The sequence below is a fragment of the Melitaea cinxia genome, chromosome 30 (genome assembly GCF_905220565.1).
Source record: "Melitaea cinxia chromosome 30, ilMelCinx1.1, whole genome shotgun sequence".
Lineage (NCBI taxonomy): Eukaryota > Metazoa > Arthropoda > Insecta > Lepidoptera > Nymphalidae > Melitaea > Melitaea cinxia.
The window spans coordinates 6,104,110-6,125,529 of NC_059423.1; the positions used below are offsets into that span (position 1 = coordinate 6,104,110).

At 36.3% G+C, this 21,420-nt stretch overlaps 1 protein-coding gene across 1 annotated transcript; it reads right to left on the reverse strand.

Annotated features, from left to right (window-relative positions):
- Positions 1-2,975: 2,975 nt before the first annotated feature.
- Positions 2,976-21,420, reverse strand: LOC123668127 (fatty acyl-CoA reductase wat-like; the record flags this gene model as incomplete). Its single annotated transcript, XM_045601920.1, has 10 exons — positions 2,976-3,622; positions 7,194-7,374; positions 9,133-9,328; positions 10,143-10,210; positions 11,073-11,179; positions 11,732-11,890; positions 16,828-16,952; positions 17,161-17,283; positions 17,662-17,752; positions 21,302-21,420. Coding segments are annotated over 10 exons (1,563 nt in total), but the record flags the coding sequence as incomplete, so codon positions are not given.

Consider the following 21,420-nt stretch of genomic DNA (forward strand, 5'->3'; position numbering starts at 1 on the left):
AAATTCGTGTACTATCGATGGTACCACCAAGTCAAACACTATTGCACACCTTTCAGCCATACAAACTCCATTTGAATTTTCTCCCTTTAATTTCTATCAATTATCCGAGTGTGATGTTAAAGAGAACGTACTAGCAGTTTGTTCTAGCGCAGTGGGCTGTGACTCCGTTAGTCGTAAAATGATTATCCCTATCATTGATCACATCATTCCTATCATAACACACATATTTAACGAATCCCTCTCTTCCAGTACTTTTCCTTCCTGCTGGAAAGACGCTCTAGTAATTCCTTTACCCAAAAAACCTAATCCATCTGAGTTTTCCGAATTTCGCCCCATCTCCATCCTACCTTTCTTGTCCAAGGTTTTAGAGCGTCTTGTACATCAACAGCTAACATCATTCCTTTCCTCGAACAACCTCTTAAATCCTTTCCAATCCGGCTTTCGGAGGGGTCACAGCACGGTTACTGCTCTTGTCAAAATTACTGATGACATTAGACATGCTATGGATAACCGAAGTCTTACAGTGTTGGCATTACTTGACTTCAGTAATGCCTTCAACACTGTGGATTTCGATATTTTGCTTTCTGTCTTGCGTTCCTTTAATATATCTCCACCGGTTATTGATTGGTTTCACAGTTACTTGTATGGGCGCCGGCAACGGTTGCGAGTTCAAGATACTTTCTCTGACTGGGCTAACGTCGTTGCCGGCGTACCGCAAGGTGGCGTGTTGTCTCCTCTCTTATTTTCTTTATTTATTAATTCAATCAGCAAAAACATTTCTTCTCTCTACCACCTGTATGCGGACGATCTTCAAATTTATACCCATTCTAAGTTGGCTGACTTACCCTCAGGTATCAATCAACTCAATAATGACTTAAATAACATTTATAAATGGAGCAACTCGTTCGGGTTAAAAGTCAATCCTTCAAAGTCCCAGGTCATTATCGTGGGTAGTCCAAAGCTGATGAGTTGTATAGACTGGTCACTTATACCACCTTTAGTATTTAACAATACAACTCTGAACTACAGCAAGAATGTTAAGAATTTGGGAGTAACGCTAGATCAGTTTCTCTCCTGGTCACCTCAATTAACTGAACTTAGTAGAAAGATATTTGCAGCCGTCGGGTCACTTCGTCGTCTTCAGTTCTTTCTTCCTTTGCCTACTAAAATTGCACTAGCCCAATCACTCCTTTTGCCGATTCTTGACTATGCAGATGCATGCTTCTTAGATCTTACAGAGGAGCAACTGAATAAGCTTGAGCGACTCCAGAATCTTTGTATAAGGTTCGTATTTGGCCTTCGCTAATACGACCACGTCTCCGATTTCCGTAAGAAACTCAAGTGGCTCCCGATTCGTTTTCGCAGGAATACTCATGTACTTTCCCTACTTTACTGTGTACTTTTCAATCCTGATGCCCCTCAATATCTTAAAGAACGGTTCACGTATAACGTATAACGTAGTAACGTTCCCTTAGATCTGATTCCAATTTACTTCTAAAAGTTCCTTCCCATAAATCCTCCTTCTATTCTAATTCCTTCACTGCTAAAGCTGTCCGCCTTTGGAATTCTCTTCCGCTTTCAATAAGACGTGCTTCTACTCCAGCCTGTTTTAAGCAACGTCTAAAGAAGTACTATATGTCGCGTAACATACAATAATATTCAGAATTTTAACATGCATATTTTATATTTTCAATATATATTTTACAATTATACACGTATATTAATACTATTTTGATTATTTATGTATGGATATTTGTACTTGTATGTGTATGTCTATGAATTAAGGAATCTATTATACACTATTTTTTTTTTTCTATTCATCCTTATGGATATTGTACACTTCCTATCCGTCACTACTATATCATGTCCTGTGCCCAAAGGTTATCTGGAAGAAATCGCTCTTCAGCGATAAGATCGCCTTTGTACATCTTTTTGTTGTAATTACTACTGTTTGTTTATATTTTGGTGTACAATAAAGTATATTATTATTATTACCCTCGTACCTTGTGCTTCTCTGGTTCCAAATTAACACGCCAACAAATTATATGGCTTAAAAACTTTGTTCTGGACACATTCCTCTGAAAAAATTTAGATGGATGATGAAGAAGTTTTTTTTTTCATCTAACTGTGATTTTCATGGTAATGAAGAAGATAACCATTTTTTTTTTTGTGGAATGTGTTCAAAACTAAGTTATGAGAAAAAAATATTACCAAAATTTAATTTCAACTTAAATTCTGTAGGGATTTTCCAAAATAAATTTTCGACTCCAATTTCAGAAGCAGACAAGATAATTTATAGTTTTAGATTAAAATAGAAATTATTAAAGAATTTGTGTTGAACTGTCGATTATGATAGAGAGCATTAAAGTAGTAGTAAGTGTAAAAGTCCCAAAATCAAAATAGAAAAAAGAAATGTTTATCGTACGATATAAGCTAATTTACCAAGAGAAAATTGCAGTCTACCTTATCTAAAACTTAAAAAAAAAAAAACAAAAAAACAGAATTAGTGCTACGTTTGTTGTTATATAACTTTACAAATAATGTCAAAGTGGAAACAAAATATATGTCTACTCAGTTTAATTTCGTTGCTTAACTTTATTTTGACATGATTATCCTCTTATATCTTTCTATTTGTCTAATTTTTACGAACATTCTGAAACGTTCGCCAATCTAGTTTGAAGTAGCGTGGATAATTAAGGTCCCACCTTTTTTTAAGTAAATAAAATACATTCAATTCAAAGAAATCATGACAAAGATAGCAACAGGAAGGATTCTTGCCCTTAGATGCTTCAAACTGTAATATCCCACTGCTGGGCATAGTCCTCTTTCCCAGTGTAGGAGAAGGATCAGAGCTTAATCCACCACGCTACTTCAATGCGGGTTGGTGGATATATCCTACTATGAGTAACGATCGCTATAAGGTGTACATGAGAACAACCAGGACCAACTTACCCTTAGAAAAATAGCTTAATTTGTTTATTATTATTTAATAAAAATTTGCAATATTGCTAAGTTACTTCTAATTGGTTATTAGATATACAATCCTATGATTAGTAAATATTACACATCAACTCATTTAGTTAGTCTATAATAAATATCTCTCTGTACATAACGTTTTACATTGAGCCATAAATAGGCAGTGCCAATCCTAGATACCTTTGTTCACAAAAAAATCGAGAGTAGGTATTCAAATCATTTATCACATGTTATTTTGATTCAAATGGAAAACTATTTAGCTTTAATAATGTCTGAGTTGGAAAACAAAAAACTTAAAACGTTATGTATAAAAATAAATGCATAAGACACTAATTTAAATAGGAAAAATGAATATGCAGGAACGAATATGTAATTTGCTATTCTGAACCAGAACTGTTTTTTCATAGAGTACTCAACGTCAGTCATATCGTCCTTAATAACGTACTTTTTGATCCCGTACAACCACGACCGGATGTTCTCCCTCGTTTCTATATTTGTTACATCAAAGTTAAATAATATTTTATCCGTCTTTGAAAGCTCATTGTAGAGATTCATAGTTTTCTTGTCTTCGAAGAACCATTCCTTCATGGTGAAATACCCGAAGATGGTAAACAATTTTTCAATCATTTGGTAGGCCTTAAATAATCTGTAAAAAATATGTTTCACTAATGTTAGTTTACTACTTTGAGGATCAGAAAACTTACATTATCTCTATATCTCTTATATTACCCGTAGCGACATCCATCTCGCCACATAGGAACTAAGAACTGAGTTATCCAAGCGATTGAAAATATATACAAGAACCTAACAACGTAGTTGGCAGTAGACTCAACACCCGTCTGGTCAGAGGATCCTCACTTTTCAACGCTGGATGAGGAACTTTACACCTTGCTACCCTCACACCGCCAAACTGGTGACCCCAAGCACGAACGTCAGAGCAGCCTTCGCAAAGCTACGTCATCGTGACGTCATCATCACTTCCACAAGCTTTCGAATAGCGAGTCATAAAGCCAGCCAGCATCCACGGCTACTCGGGTATCCTGACCACCAGCATGCAGTGGACACGCATTCCTGGTCATCACCCACAGCCTTCACAGCGACCTTGGCACAGTATACTGCACTTCGGCCGGTCATCAAACAGAGACGAACTTCTCTCCTGGTCGACGCAACAGCCACTACGCAGTACTGTACCACTCCGACTCACCGGAGCATTTGCAGCATCACCCGGACTCACTGGGGTATCACCGCAGACAGGTCCGACTCACCGTGAACTATGCGGTATCAAGTTCCGACTCACTGGAACATTCCACTGGTACAGCAAGCATCACAAGATGTATGGACGACTCAACCTGCTATCGATATTATCGTATACTCAATTGTGTATCGTAAAACTTGAGTTACATGAAATAGATACTATTTTCACAGTTATGATACCGATTAGACAAAATTTAAAATCTGTTGTAGATTGTATCTTGATATACTCTCTAAAACTGGAGTTATTACTCTATAAACAGCCATAGTGAAATTTATGGAAGCTATTCTTTACAAACAAAGCAACAACAAAGAGGGTATCACCAGTGGCGTATTTTAAGATTCAGCCCCCCGGGCCAATAAAACCCGGGCCGCCTGTTTAATTAGGAGAAAGAGGCAAAAACCGTTTATGTATTAGGGGTGTGACTTTTCGGAAAAATGGATTTATAAATAATTGATTAGGTATTTTCTTTGTACAAGAGCCAACGTCAGAGTGTCATCATTGCGACGTCACACACACTTTCCAGTCCAGCGTGGAAAAGGAGCGCGCTGTCATATCTTGGCAGTTGTTGGACCGGACCTCTCGCTGTCGGTTTTTAATAAGGGCGTAGTGAAGAAAAATGGAATGTAGTTTCCAATTTCTGCAAATCCATAATTCTGCAGAAGGAAGTGGCGAAACGGAAGCGAGAACAAGACCCAAAATCGCTCCCGATTCGTCGCATAAGGCGCGGTCGGCGACGCATGGCCTACGATTTTTCTATCGTCATATGGGGGATGTATCGTCCGAATTACACGATCCCGAATCTCTATTCGGCAACTTTTGTGTTCGAGGAAACCTCTTAGAAGCAGCTAATCACGACGGGCCCTTAAGGCAAACGGTGGCGGCATCGCAGAAGTGCAACCGCGTCCCTGTGATGCTGCCCAGGCGTATCGAAGGAACACCCAAGGGGTTTCGGTGCCAGTCCGACATACCCTCCGGCTCCCCCTTGAGGTAGTGAGGAGTATCCATAACGGATTTCCTCTGGGTCAGCAAAAAAGGTATTTTTTTTTCTAAATTAAATCGATTAATATGACTATATGATTTCTCGATTTTTTTTGGAATTTTACAGCTGAATTTTTTTAGCTCGCCTATTCTGTATAATCTGAATCTCAGAAACAGCTCCAACGATTTTCATGAAATTTAGTATGCGGGGGTTTCGGGCATAAATCGATCTAGCTAGGACTGATTTTTAGAAAATATCATTTTCTCCGTGTTTCTAGGAAATGAAAAACTACTACAATATAATTAGAATACGAAGGTAAATTTCGTCACCATCTACAAGATTACAATAGCTCAGGTAAGAAATCGGGCTGTGCCAAAACCAGAAGACCTCGGTTCGAATCTAAATGTCTCCAGGTTGTTTTTTTTTTTTCTTTTTTCAAGTTTCTTCTTTTATGAGAAAAACTATTATTGGGGCCCTTTATTAACGCATGTAATTCGCATATAAATATATTAAAAGTTTATATTTTTTAAACATTTTTAATATCATATCAAAAATCGACCGTTCCAGCGGGGTTTGAACCTGCATCTCCGACTTGTAGCTGGAACGGTCGATTTTTAATATGATATTAAATAATTGTGTTTGCTGGCAAACGAAAAAAAAAACGAATTTAATTACATCGACAAGTAATACAACGTAGGTAGATGGAAAAATAGTTAAGTAAATACGCGTTATCAAAGATTACTCAAAAAGTAGTTATCAGATCTCGATGAAATTTAAATGTGACCACATGATAAACATCAGCTTTCGATTAAATTAAAAATTATCAAAATCGGTACACCCAGGAAAAAGTTATGCGGATTTTCGACAGTTTCCCTCGATTTCTCTACGATTCCATCATCAGATCCTGGTTTCCTTATCATGGTACCAAACTAGAGATATCTCCTTTCCAACAAAAAAAGAATTATTAAAATCGGTATATTCAGTAAAAAGTTGTGCGGTATAATTCAACGTAGGGCGACGAAAAAAGCGTCAAGTAAAAACGCATTATTAGATGTAACTCGAAAAGTAGTTGTTAGATCTCAAATAAATTTAAATGGGACCAAATGACACACACTACCTTTCGATTAAAAAAAATTGTCGAAATCGACCACCCAGTCAAAATCATACATAAAAAAAAAATACACTCGAATTGAGAACCTCCTCCTTTTTTGGAAGTCGTGTGAAGTTGTGTGGGTGACACAAACATAAATAATACGAATTTATATTTTTTATTATTGTCGGTAAGATCGAAAACTATTATTCATATTTCATCAGTATGTAATTCGTATTTAAATATAATATCTAAAACACAAGAAATACTAAAAAAAAAATAACCGAGCTAAGATAGGTCCTCCAGGTACTCTAATACCTTTAAACGAGCGTTTCTTGTATATAAATATACATATATAATTACCATATAATGCTTGATGAAACGAACTTTTATTTTTGACAAGGGTAAGTATATCAAGACCATCGACAAAGTCAACAGTAAAAAAATCAGACTCAAAACCAAAGTGATAGACGCATCAGAACACGCGCAGCGCTTGAAGTGGAAATGGGCAGGACACATCGCCCGTTCTTCTGAAGAAAGATGGCCTAAATTAGTAACAAAATGGACTGGCCGGGAGGCAAAAGACAAAGAGGCAGACCAAAAGCCCGCTGGATAGACGACATAATTCGATTGGCAGGACCCTGGATGAAAACAGCTAACGAGAGGCAAAAATGGGGACAATTGGAGGAGGCCTATACCCGAAAGGGGCCATGACAGATTAATCTTATATACCTTATTGATACATAGTTTTCTATACATAGTTTCTATATATATACATATATGAAGTCATGGATATGAAAAAAGGCTTATATAATAATAATAAAAGTATGACCATGGTCATGGGTATCACCCGGTTTGCTAAATTAAAACACTCGTAATGCTAAGTTAGTTACCTTGGTTTAATCCCTAACAATAAGCAGCATCCGTCAACAATACAGGCCGGAATGAAATGCAGCAGCAAAACGAATACGGAATAAAGTGTTTTATACTTAATTTCCAATGCGAAACCGTACCAAATAGCTTTCGACGACATTAGTTGTCTGCCTTCATTTATTAATATTTCACGAAATGATCCTGAAAACAAAAAATTCATTTCTATAAGACATGAAAAATTCTTGTCCTGGTATTTTTTTTACATTAAAATGGCGGCAAACAAGCTTACAATATTTTTGATGGTAAGCGGATACCGTATATCATGGCCATCTGCAACACATGCAGCGTTACAAGCAAGTTGCCAACCCTATATCTACGACCCTCTGGCTATCGTACCCCGCGCAGAAAGACAACACTATAAATTTTATTGACAGTAGTATTATTTAGCTGTGACCGTCTGTAAGGTTGAAGTAGTTCCTCAATCGGGCTGCTCCAAATTTTGAAAAGGATATTTTCTGCTATATATGCGCCATTGTATAACAAGCGCTTATTTATCATCATCAATAAATATAATACAAATGTAACAGATCGCTGTCTGTACATGGAAGATATATGAGAAAGAATATTATTGGGACCTTTATCAATGCAAATGGCACACAAAACAATGATTATTATAATTTTTGTCTCTTTGTCTGTGCGTTTGTGCACGCTAATATCAGAAACGGCTTATTCCATTTAGATATGGTTTTTACTAATATATTGTGGTAAGCTACACTTAAAATTTAGTGTATGTTTGTGTCAATCGGTCCATAAATAAAAAAGTTATGCCAATTTAAGGAATCACGTTGAATATGTAAATATTCAAAACGCGAACGAAGTCAATTACAGCTAGGTATAAATAAATATCTAAATATAAATATCTTATGACACGCACTCACGCTAGTCTGTTCCTAAGGAAAGCTTAAAGCTTATATTATAGGTAACAGCTGGTTTTATAGGTATCATTATAATTCGACTAGCCCTTTGGCGCAGTTTGTAGTGACCCTGCTTGTCCGCCCATTGTACTTCACTGTCTGTAACTATCTTTATGCTTTGTTTGTAATATATTTGTGGTGTACAATAAAGTATAAAATAAAATAAATAAAATGTAGCTATACCAGTCGGCTGTTACCTTATAACACAAGCATTAAGTTGCTTAAACTGTAGGAACAGACGACCGTGTGTGTATTGTGTAGATATTTATTTATTATTTTACTTCAAAATATTGTGAATGAATTATTTTTTTCCGTCTTACAAATGTAGGAATTTTTTACAATTATTACTTATTTCGTTTAGACGTCCCTTATTTTGTATAGCTATAAAGGAATTTTATAAAATTAATTCCGAAGAGTCGCAGCGAAAGGATACGCGTTGAATGTTCGGCACTGTGGATTTTAATTTTAATTTTTTTTTTTTTTAATAATATTTCACAATATCCACGGGCTCTGGTGTAGCAAAATATGTGACGTAACACTAAGTAGGGGTCTCTCATAATTGTGACCAGCTTGTAACAAAGGCGGGGAAGGGGTCAAAAAATTATGAAATTCGTGTAAAGTATTTTAGGGTGGCCACTTTAATAAGATTTAGTTACAGTACAGTTTCAAAGTGGCAGATTCGGCCAATTTATTTTATGTATAAACAAGCAACTGAAAGAAGTGAAAAGTAAAATAAAAAATAGTGATAAAATAATGCAAGTGGGTGAGGATATTTTTACCAAAGGTGGCGAATGCTAGCGCGACCCCATCTAGCCCCACCCAAGCGGACGTCTGCTCTCACACGTGATGGTTTTTAGTCGGTAGGAGTCTGACATAACCCTCTGGCGGGAGAGTATCCATGATGGATTTTTCCCACGTAAAAAAGGATATTTTTACCAAACTAATCTCTGTAAATATATAAAAAATAACAAAGGACAATTCTTACCCCATTTAAAAGGCTTTCTGGTACTTGTAACGGTATATATTTTTTTCTCTTTTTCATTTAATTGGTATCTTAAATAATTCTTCCAGGCTGCTACTAATACAGTGTTATTCACATAATCAACTGGTACAATATCTATAAATATGGCTGTGTCAGCTAAAATGACGTGAATCACACCTAAGCTCAAACCGACCAAAACCTGAAATTTTTATTTATATTATTATACACTTGCTGCTGCCCGCGACGTCGTCTGCGTGAACGCTATACAGCACCAAAAATACCTACAATTATACCTTTTAAAATAACATTCATTTACCTGTTTCTTCTTTACATTTCATATCTACAGAAAAATCTCATAGATGGCGCTGCTTTAAAATTGTCTTGTCTACTTATATTCATTTAATTGTGTTTATCGCCTTAGTTACTTATATTGCGTGATTTTTATAGTGTGAAACTAGCTTATATAGCATGGTTATTAACATAATAACAACAACATTCAAATATACGTCGTTAGATTACACGTTGTTACAGAATGCGTTGAGGAAATAAAGGTTGACTGCTCGTTCCCGGTAGGTAATAGCATGATAATATGTAGCCTATATGTTGACCCGACTTCTTAATAATATTCGTGCCAAATTTGAAGTAAATCCATGCAGTACTTTTGAGTTTATCCCGGACATACATACAGACAAACAGACAAACGGACAAAAATTCTAAAAACTATATTTTTGGCTTCGGTATCGATTGTAGATCACACCCCAAGTATTCTTTTAAAAAAATATTCAATGTACAGTTTTGGCTTTCCTACCATTTTATTATATGTATAGATGTATACAATGTGATTTGTAACAGGTGTTCAGGTTCAGCCCTTTAGGGTTATATGGCCTGTTATAATAGTCTTTTTATATAAAATTAATTGTTTTTTTAAGGTATATCTTTTTTATATTAAAATTATTAATAATGATAGAACTTTTTCCATTTTTCGGTAAATTACAATAATATGCACTACTCACTCCACTTGGTCCAAACACATTTTTCCTTTCAATCCAACCCGGCGTGGGTTCGTTATATGCAGCTATTACTAAAAAAATAATTATAATTTAATAATATATTTTAATAATTAAATTTTATAATCCCCAAAATACTTATTTGTTAAATAGTTCATTTAAATAGGATGTAGGCTATAAATCAACATGTTGTATTTAATAAGGCCATAGCAGACATTTTCGACACAAATATATAATAAAAATTACTTTTATCAACAAGGCTTCAAAAGCACTTTTGAATCATCATTTAACAAATTATAATTATATTAATTTTACATAAATCTAGTTTATGTTATGTAATCAAAGATTCGAAATGTAGATTTGCAGAGAAGAATCGGAAACTTCGCAGTTGCTGTTATAAAAACTGCCAATAATGTAAATTTAATCACGTCTAGCATGAAATACATCGTCACTGAACCTACAAAAATTTACCAAATTCTTTTTCTAAGCTTTAAATTTATTTTCTGTCAATTATAAAACCGTTTAGCGGATTTTGTTATATATGCGAATTATATAAGCATTGTAAGGTACAATTGTTTCCAAGATTTATAATCCTATTGTTACGCTTCAGCCTGTAATATCATACTGCTGGGCATAGCCCCCTTTCCACATGTGACAGAAGGATCAGCGCTCAATCCACCACGGTGCTCCAATGCGGGTTGGCGGATATGTTCCCTACTATGAGTAACGATCGCTATCAGGTGTACATAATAACAACTGGGACCGACGGTTTAACGTGCTCTCCGAGGCACGGTGGGGAGACCCACAAGGACTGCACAACACCCAGATCACGACAAAAATCTATATGGCCAATACAAATGTTTTCATGTGCGGGGATCGAACTTGATTGAGTGAAGGGGATGTTACTTAACTAGTAATAAATGTAGATAAAATTACCAATACTGGGTCTAACGATACAAATCGGCAGATCCTTCTCCCTCCTCACAAGGTCCTCCGCAACAGCCTTTGTCAACGTGTAACTATTTGGCCACTCATTCATAAAACTAAAAAGATAAATATATGTTTGCGCTAAACTTTCTCGAAAATAAAATGAAGTCAAAGAGTTTGTGCATGCAAAGTTCAGAATGAACTGCTTCCTGGAAGATCTGACTTAACTGAGGTAGAGTACAGCAGGAAATTTCCTGCTCAAAAATATGGAGCAGCATGACTGAGATAGTACCTCGACCTTGCAGAGGATCAGAGCTAACTAAAACTGGTCTAAAGCTGGGTTATGTTCCTGTGGTGAGTAAGATGATCAGAGCTACTGGGGGTTTTGGGGATAGGGTCGGCAACGCGACTGCGATATCTTTCGGTATTGCAAGCGTCTATAAGCTACGGTAATCGCTTACCATTCGGTATGTTAAATTATAAGACAGCTAATTTGGATATTTAAGCACGTGATTTATTAACCCACCGATTGTGTAAGAAGTTTTAAATAATGTTGCCCATTGATAGTCATAGGGCAATGATTGTTGGAATAGAGTGGGTTGCTTATCTTCGTTGTATTATTGTTAATATTAACGGTTTTGACATAATTGGGACATTTTAATACTTACATTTTACACATATCTTCAACAGTATCAGTGTCAAGAGTCTCACTGAGCTCAATCAACACGTCTGGAGGTATGGGACTGTCGTAGAAATCTTCATTTATCTCTTGTTTTATACGACTCTTAGTTGCATTAGAATAGGCTGTTGATATGTGGACTACTGACCTAGGGAATAAGAGTATTATTTTAGAATTATTAGTTAATTTAACACACATTATTTTTAGGGCACAGTAGGTATTGTCCTTCTCAAAATCTGAATCACCACAACAGGTAGGAAGTACTTTCACTTCGATCTTACAGAAAATTTTCTGTAAGATAAGATCAAGTAGTGTTGTAATTCTGTGAGTTCTGGTCACCATACTCAGGTAACCAGAACTCCTATGTGGTATTGGGAGTAGGGTCGGCAATGCGTTTGCTATGCTTCTGGTGTTGCAGCTAGCGTATGAGCTACGGTAATCGCTAAATAATAATTGTAGGTGAGCCGTACGCTTATTTTCTGTCCTATTTGTGTAAAAAAAAAATGATTGAGGTAGACCACATCAAGAAATATGCTGCTTAAAATTTGATTCTTTCCAACTAGTTAAGAACCTAGAATCTCTTCGCATCTTATTAGACTGAAATCGATGATAGTATATCCAGTAGTAAAGTATAAAATCTAATTTGTATATAATATTGTAAAGGACAACATCACGAATAGAATTAGATGATATTTATAAAAAGGCATTCTAAGACGAATTTGTATTATCAACAAATTCGCAATAGGAACTTGACTAAAAAACTAACACAACACTTGAGCACTACAACCAACTGTTCTAATGCTTACATTTTTTTTTCTTTAATTTTCATGAATATTGGATCCAATAAATTTATTATAAATTTTAATTACCATCTTAATATATATAAATCACATTAATACATTAGCACAGTCACTCCTTCTACCAATTCTTGACTATGCTGACACTTGCTATCCTGATCTTAAAGAGGAGCAATTAAATAAGCTTGAGCGCCTTCAAAATCTTTGCATACGGTTCATATTTGGTCTTCGCAAATATGACCACGTTTCCGAATTTCGCAGTTGTCTCAAGTGGCTTCCGATTCGCTTTCGCAGGAATACTCACATACTCTCGCTACTATATTGTATACTTCTTCATTCTGATACACCTCTGTACCTTAAGGAGCGTTTCAAGTATCTTTGTAATACACACGAACGCACCCTTAGATCTGAGTCTACTTTGATGCTCGAAACCCCAGCTCACACTACTTCTTTTTACTCCAATTCTTTTTCAGTTAAAGCTGTTCAACTTTGGAACGCTCTACCTCTTCCTATAAAACAAGCCCAATCCCTGTCTTGCTTTAAAAAATACCTCAAGGCGCACTATTTGTCACTTAGTACGTCATAATTGTTTTTATCTCTGCATAACATATTGTAGGAGTATCGCTTCACTTGTATTTTGTATTCTTTGCTATTATTCATATTATATGTATTTCGTTTATATGTAGGTATAGTATTTTTATGCGTATGTATATATATGTGTATGTATGTCTGTGTATATCTATATAATATATATAAAAGCGAAAGGTCACTCACTCATCACGAAATCTCCGAAACTATAACACCTACAAACTTGAAATTTGGCAGGTAGGTTCCTTATAAGACGTAGGCATCCGCTAAGAACGGATTTTACGAAACTCGCCCCCTAAGGGGGTAAAACGGGGGTTGGAAGTTTGTATGAAAGTCCTATGTTTTTGAAGTAAGAGACTTGAAATTTAAAATGTAAGCTCTATAGATGGTGAAAAGGTGTCCAAATAATGTATCTTTAGAAATTAAATCCCTTTTGGGGTTAAAACGGGGGATGGTAGGCTGACTCACTCATCGCGAAATCTCCGACGCTATAATAGCTACAAACTTGAAATTTGGCAGAAAGGCTCCTTATAGAGCGTAGACATCCGCTAAGAACGGATTTTACAAAATTCGACCCTTAAAGGGGTTTAACGGGGGTTGAAAGTTTGTGTGAAAGTCTTATGTTTTTGAAGTAAGAGACTTGAAATTTGAAATGTATGCCTTATAGATGATGAGAAGGTGTCCAAATAATGTGTCTTTAGAAATCAACTCCCTTTTGGGGTTAAAACGGGGGATGGTAGGTTTACTCACTCATCACGAAATCTCCGAAACTATAACACCTACAAACTTGAAATTTGGCAGATAGGCTCCTTTTAGGGCGTAAACATTCGCTAAGAATGGGTTTTACGAAATTCGACCACTAAATGGTTAAAAAGGGGGTTGGAAGTTTGTATGAAAGTCCTATGTTTTTGAAGAAAGAGATTTGAAATTTAAAATGTACGCTCTTTAGATAGTGAGAAGGTGTCCAAATAATGTATCTTTAGAAGTCAACTCTTTTTAGAGGTTAAAACGGGGAATGGTAGGTTGACTCCCTCATTACGAAATCTCCGAAACTATAACAGCTAAAAACTTGAAATTTGGCAAGTAGGTTCCTTATAGCGCGTAAACATCCGCTAAGAGCTGATTTTATGAAACTCGACATTTAAAGGGATAAAACGGGGGTTGGAAGTTTGTATGAAAGTCCTATGTTTTTGAAGTAAGAGACTTGAAATTTAAAATATATGCTCTATAGATGGTAGAAAGGTGACCAAATAATGTATCTTTAGAAATCAACTCTCTTTTGGAGTTAAAACGGGGGATGGTAGGTTGACACACTCATCACGAGACCTCCGAAACTATAACAGCTACAAACTTGAAATTTGGCAGGTAGGTTCCTTGTGGGGCGTAAACATCTGCTAAGAACTGATTTTACGAAAACCGACTCCTAAGGGGATAAAACGGGGGTCGGCAGTTTGTATGAAAGTCTTATGTTTTTGAAGTAAGAGACTTGAAATTTAAAATATATGCTCTATAGATGGTGAGGTGTCCAAATAATGCATCGTTATCTATATATATAAAAGAGAAAGGTCACGGACAAACTCATCACGAGAACTCAAAAACCGCTGGATGGTCTATCCATCCAGGTTGGACAAAGATAAAGTTTGGCAGGGATGTAGATTATAGTTAGCAGATGTCCGCTAAGAACGGATTTTACGATATTCCATCGCTAAGGGGGTTTAATTGGGGTTGATAGTTTGTTTGAAACATATACAGCCTGAAATTAAAACCAAAAATGTGGTGTATAGAGAGGTTTTATAAAAATAACTATTAAATTATACTAAATTGTGCCTTTTAAAAAGTTACTCTGTTTGATAAGCATTTCAAGTGACTGAAATAAAAAAATAATTTGCGTTAAACATCTTAATAGTAATACATATCTTCATAACCACGAGGACGTAATCGCGGGCAACAGTTAGTGTATTATAAACAAAATCCCCAAAAGTGTATGTGATCGATTCGCTCAAAATTTACTGAAAGGATTTTCATGCGGTTTCACCATTGTAGAGGGCTCCACCATTGGCAAAAGGAAGGTTTAAGAACGGCTAAGCCGATTTTGATGAGAGTTTCACTGGAAGTTTGCCGGCAACACTTTGTGACACACTAATTTCAACGCGGGCGAAGCCGCGGGCACAGCTAGTATATATATATGTTCGTATGTATGTATCTATGTATGTATGTATGTATTGTGCTGTATATGTATGTGTATTTATACTCGATAGTTTGATATTGTTCTGGGTGACACTAATTGTCACTTTTCTGTATACACTTCCCCTACCGCTTTTTCACTACGCTGTGTCCTATATGCCCAAAGGTTGTCTGGAAGAGATCGCTACTCTAGCGATAAGACCGCCTTTGTACACTGTTTTATTTTTATTTTATTTTTATTTGTGATATGTTATTGTGTTGATTGTTGTTGTGTACAATAAAGAGTATCTATCTATCTATCTAAATCTCGTGTCACAATGTTTGTCCTCAATGGACTCCTAAACCACTTAACCGATTATAATAAAATTCGCACACCATGTGCAGTTCGATCCAACTTGAAAGATAGGCTATATTTTATTTTGATATATTAATTATTATATTTAAGAAAAAAATGAAGAAGGCGGTACAAAGTTCGCCAGTTCAGCTGGTATTTTAATAAGCATCAATATTATACTTATATTGTTTATTAGGATATATTTTTTATTTATTAATTTAAAATTACCCTTAAATAATAATTATTAATAAATATTAATAATGTACATTTCTAGCCATAGGCGTATTTGCCCTAGGGCCAAAAAGGCCGTGGCCCGGGGCGGCATTCCGCGAGGGGCGGCGCAAACCGAGCTTAGATACTTACTAGGAATGTGAAAAATTAATCGATTTTTATTACAATGGATAACTAAAAAAAGGCTAGCGGAAATATATTTCGAATATTTCATTTGACTAATTTTTTTTTAGAATTATTGAATGGACGGCCTAAAAAAAATGAAACATTTCACGCAAAATAATTGATTCATCATTACAGCCTATACAGTCCACTGCTGGACATAGGCCTCCACAAGTTTACGCCACTATAATAAAATAATTGATTAACAACTCCCTAATGCATACGCTGCTTTTACCTTTTTCCCTTAATTTATGTGGCTGCAAACTAAAATGGTGTATCTTAAAATATGCCACTATATCTAGCAAAGATTCATCCACGACGCTGCTCTAACAAGCATAGTAAAAGATTATTTTTTAGATACACATTGAAATAACTGAAAATATATTATTACTTAAACTTTCACAGTGACTATAAACACTTAATTCTTACTGCGATTGTCGTTGTTGCTAACTCAGTGGCGTAATTTGACATTCAGCAACCCGGGCCTATAAAGTTTGCTACACAAAAAGGCAACCCAAAGCCAATTATTTTGGAATTTTTCGGCTTACCTTTTTTTATGATTACGATTATTTAAATCCCTAGTACATATGCTCGGCTTGTACTTGCCCTCACAGATTGCCGCCCCGGGCCCCGCCATGGCCCTTTTGGAATACGCAAATGTGCAGACGCCACGGTTACGAGTAACAAAATGACAATAACTTTTAAAATGACAATCGCGGAAAAGTCACATAAAAGTAAAATCGTTGATAACTGAAAATCCTCACACAAATTGGCTCACGTAATACTTACTTAATATTTTTACAAGCTTTCGCTAACTTTAGCATCTCTCTCACGCCACGCACATTTGTTATCGTAGCTAATTTCACTTTTTCAACAAAATTAACTGTTGCTGCTGAGTGGAGAATAACGTTTACCTGAAAAAGAGGTTCACATGTGTCGCTGACATAACCTTATATGAATAAAATGAGCCGCTGAAATATATGTACGATAACTTGTAGACAACTGCGCTGAATTGAATAATTATTTTTTTGTGTTCATTATTGTCAAGAGAAGTTTTTTATTCAAGGACTTTTAAGAATAAAAAACAGTGTATTAACGAAAACCAATTATACTTATACCCACCTCATCAGTTAGGATTGCCCAAGACTTCTCGTCTAAACCAAGATTTATTTCAGAAACATCACCTAGTATTGGCATTATTCTATCCACAAAAGTGGGGTTGTCTTTCCGTAGCTCTGAATACAGCTGGAAACATGTAAAAAAACTAATTTCATCAATTTCATGAAAGTCCACTGAGCCTCAACAGAACATACCGGGATGAAAAAAAATATCGTTGCAGGCGCCCTGGTCACCAACGAATCACCAGAATCAAAATAACAATCGCGGTAAATTCCGTATAAGTAAAAGTATTGATAGTATGACCACGAAAGCTTAATAACTTTTTAATTCCAATAAAGCAGTGTAGTGGACAACCTTCAACACTTCTGTATGAAGGTGAGGCGTCTGCCTAGCTTTGGACTTGGTTGTCTATAATATGCTGATTCTACTCATATCAGTTAATTGCCTAAGGATTAAGATAAATACGACTATCTCATAGAGCAAACAGTATTATTGTATTCATACCGGATCCTGTAAAATTTGTTCAAGTCTTTCTTGAATATTTTTCCCTTTCTTCGCCCGCAGCAGCACGTAGATCTTTTTTACGTTTGTCGTTCTAAAAATAAAAATAAAGATTTTTATACTACAAGCAAACACACGTACGATCTATCTGATGGTATGCGAATACCGTAGCCAATGAATGCCATGATTATCAGGAGCATTTTAAGCGCCTCTGACTACCTTACTAGCCACAGAGACATAACACTACTTGACAGCAATACTATTTAACTTTGACCAACAATTGAACATAATGCCATCATAAAATACGTCATCAGATCTTTAAAAAAAAACCTAAAACCATTTTTCAAGTGATGTAAATATAAGGTTGGCTCTTCCAATCAGGCTGCTCAAAATTTAAGCAAGATATTTCCAACTCTGCCCTGTTTCAATACATACCTGTGTGTACCTAGCTGTACCTGTTGACTTGAACACTAATCGTTACCTTGGTATTACTATAGATACTAACCTCAATTGGAAAGAACATATAAACATTATTTGAAAAAAACTGCGTGCCCTTTTATCTATTTCTTTCACGACAGTAAAGAATATAGCCTCCACCTCTCTTCCCGTGAGTGTCGTAAGAGGTGCTTAAGGGATAACACAGTTCTACTACCATCTTAGAACTTAAAAAGCCGACCGATGGCGGAATAATTTTTTAGAAAAATAAATAAATAAGAGAGAGAAATAAACTATTTTTTATTTTTATTATTTTTCTAACTACCGTATGTTAATTTTTCCAAATATATTCATATGCATAGCCGATGGTTTTTGTTGTTTAATGGCATATGTCTTTTATGCTTTAGTATCACTCTAGAAACAAAGTGACTGTTAAACTATTAATTAACACGTGGTTCAATAAGTCCCGAGACTAAGTACTAAAAAAAGGTCTTTTTTATAAAATTAATTTTTATTCATCAACATAGTCTCCTCCAAGAGTGATACAGTCCCTCCGACGCTTTTCTAACTTTTCTATCCCATGTGTGTAGAACGATTTGTCTTTGGCTTCAAAATAAGCCTCCGTTGCTGCGATAACTTCACTATTTGAGTCAAATTTCTTACCCTGAAGCATTTTTTTGAGGTCTGCAAACAGCCAGTAATCGCTGGGGGCCAAGTCTGGCGAACAAGGGGGATGAGGAAGCAATTCGAAGCCCAATTCGTTAATTTTGGCCATCGTTCTCACGGATTTGTGACAAGGCGCGTTGTCCTGGTCAAACACCACTTTCTTTTTGTTCATGTGAGGCCGTTTATCCGCAATTTCGTACTTCAATCGCTCCAATAAGCACATGTAATAGTCACTATTTATATTTTGCCCCTTTTCAAGGTAGTCGATGAAAAGTATTCCATGCGCATCCCAAAATATAGACGCCATAACCTTACCGGCCGATTTCTGAGTCTTTGGACGCTTCGGGCGGCTTTCACCAGCCGCTCTCCACTCCGCTGCCTGCCGATTGGATTCCGGAGTGAAATGGTATATCCAGGTGTCATCCATTGTTACATACCGACGTAAAAAATCCTTTTTATTATGATTCATCAGCGCCAAACATCGCTCTGAATCATTGATACGTTATTCCTTTGGATTAGTTGTAAGCAAACGCGGCACCCACTTAGAAAAAAGCTTTTTCATGGCCAAATTTTTATGTAAAATAGTGAAAACACTACCAGCTGAAATCTTCACTATCTCGGCTATCTCTCGCACTTTTACCTTCCGATCTTCCAATACGATTTTGAGGACTTTGTTAATATTTTGTTGAGTCACTGCTTCATTTGGACGACCTGAGCGTTCCCCATCATTGGTGTCCATGCGACCGCGTTTGAAGTCGGCATACCACCGACAAATGGTTGCTTTAGAGGGAGCTGATCCTGCATAACATTTTATAAGCCATTGCTGTGCTTCAACGGTATTTTTCCCCATTAAAAAACAATGTTTTATCAACACGCGAAACTCGTTTTTTTCCATTGTATCGAAATTACAACCGTAGCGTCACTTAAATGTTTCAAAATCAATAATTTTATTGTTCCATTTTTAAAAATTTGACACATATTCTTGTATTGATAGCCAGTACTTTTTAAAAATCAAAAGAGTTTTTAATATATGCGCCATTTCCAGGTTAGTCTCGGGACTTATTGAACGATCTAGTATGTTTGCTACACTGTTAATAACATAAATTGAATTTTTTCTTTATATAAATAAATAGATTATGGGTGGAAAGGATATTTTAGAGGGGTTCTAAAAATTTGCTTACTGGTGAATTTGGCAGGGACGGGGATTCCCATCCAGGTAGTCCAGAATGATGTATCGGCACTATATGTGCCAAATTTGATCCTAATCAGGTCATTTCAGCCTTAGAGTTAAGTAGACTGGCGTAAATTTAATTTCGCGCCGTGTGTTTCATTCATCAAGCGGAGCATTCGTATGCAATCGCTTGATGAATGGAACCAGAGGTATCGTGCCGGCAAAAAGTTTCTCGCTCGCTTCAGCCTGCAATATCCCACTACTGGGCATAAGCCTTTTTCCCATGTAGGAGAAGGATCAGAGCTTAATCCACCACGCTGCTCCAATGTGGGTTGGCGGATATATGACTATGAGTAACGATCGCTATCAGTTGTACATGATAACAACCGGGACCGACGGCTTAACGTGCTCTCCGAGGCACGGTGGGGAAACCCACAAGGACTGCACAAACATCCAGACCACGGCAAACACCTGTATGGCCAATACAAATGTTTGTCATGTACGGGGATCGAACCCGCAAGCGCCGACGCAACAGGTACAATCCATGGCAGTAACCGTTGCGCCAACGCGGCGCCTAATTAAAAAGTTTAAAAATACTAAAATAAATATCTGCTGCTTTTTTTAGAATGTTATGCAATGTATTTCTTCAGTGAGCACTAAGCAAAGATAAATACTATTGACTGAGCATTCATTACTTTCCACTCGTGTAGTTCACGAATCTTGCTAAATTTCTGTCTTCATTCATATTTTAATTATATTTTTTTGTGCATTATTTCTCACTTCTTTTATACAACTGGTCGGGAAACAAGAGTACGGCACTGACAAGCAAATACTGTAGCTTAAACATATACTTGTAATACTAGAAGCGTCGCAAACACATTTCTGATCCTACCGCCAACGATCCCCAGGAGCTCTGGTTACCTCACTCAATACAGGAACACAACACTGCTTGACAACTTTCTGCTGTGATCTTCTGTTAGTTTAAGGTACTTTTGACACTTTGTGTGTTAAAAGTTATAATACTCCTCAAGTTAATCCGTTCTTTTCACTCAAGTTAATTCCTCAAGTTTATCAGTTCATCCGTACTTTTGACACAGTCGGACTGCTCCTGATTTCGACCTAGATATCCCATCTATTCCTGCCTCAATTAATTATTTTCGTCCACGTTCAATTCAAAAGTCACCCATCAAACTATTCTCATAATAAATTTCATCAACTAAACTTTCAAAGCCAGACAGAATTATTATGCATTTTAAAATTACTTTCGCTGACCATATTGAACCTTAATTTTGACACCCGTATTTGCGCCTTCCCAACACTTAAACGCACACATGGTACAAGCATCCCTATCTTTATATCCTGATAACGTACCTGATAAGTTTTTCGATCAGATGTTTTCCAACGAACCCTGATCCTCCCGTGATAAACACCACAGAGCCATCATAGAATTTTTGCACTTCAGAATCACCACTCAAATTTGCTTCGTTAAT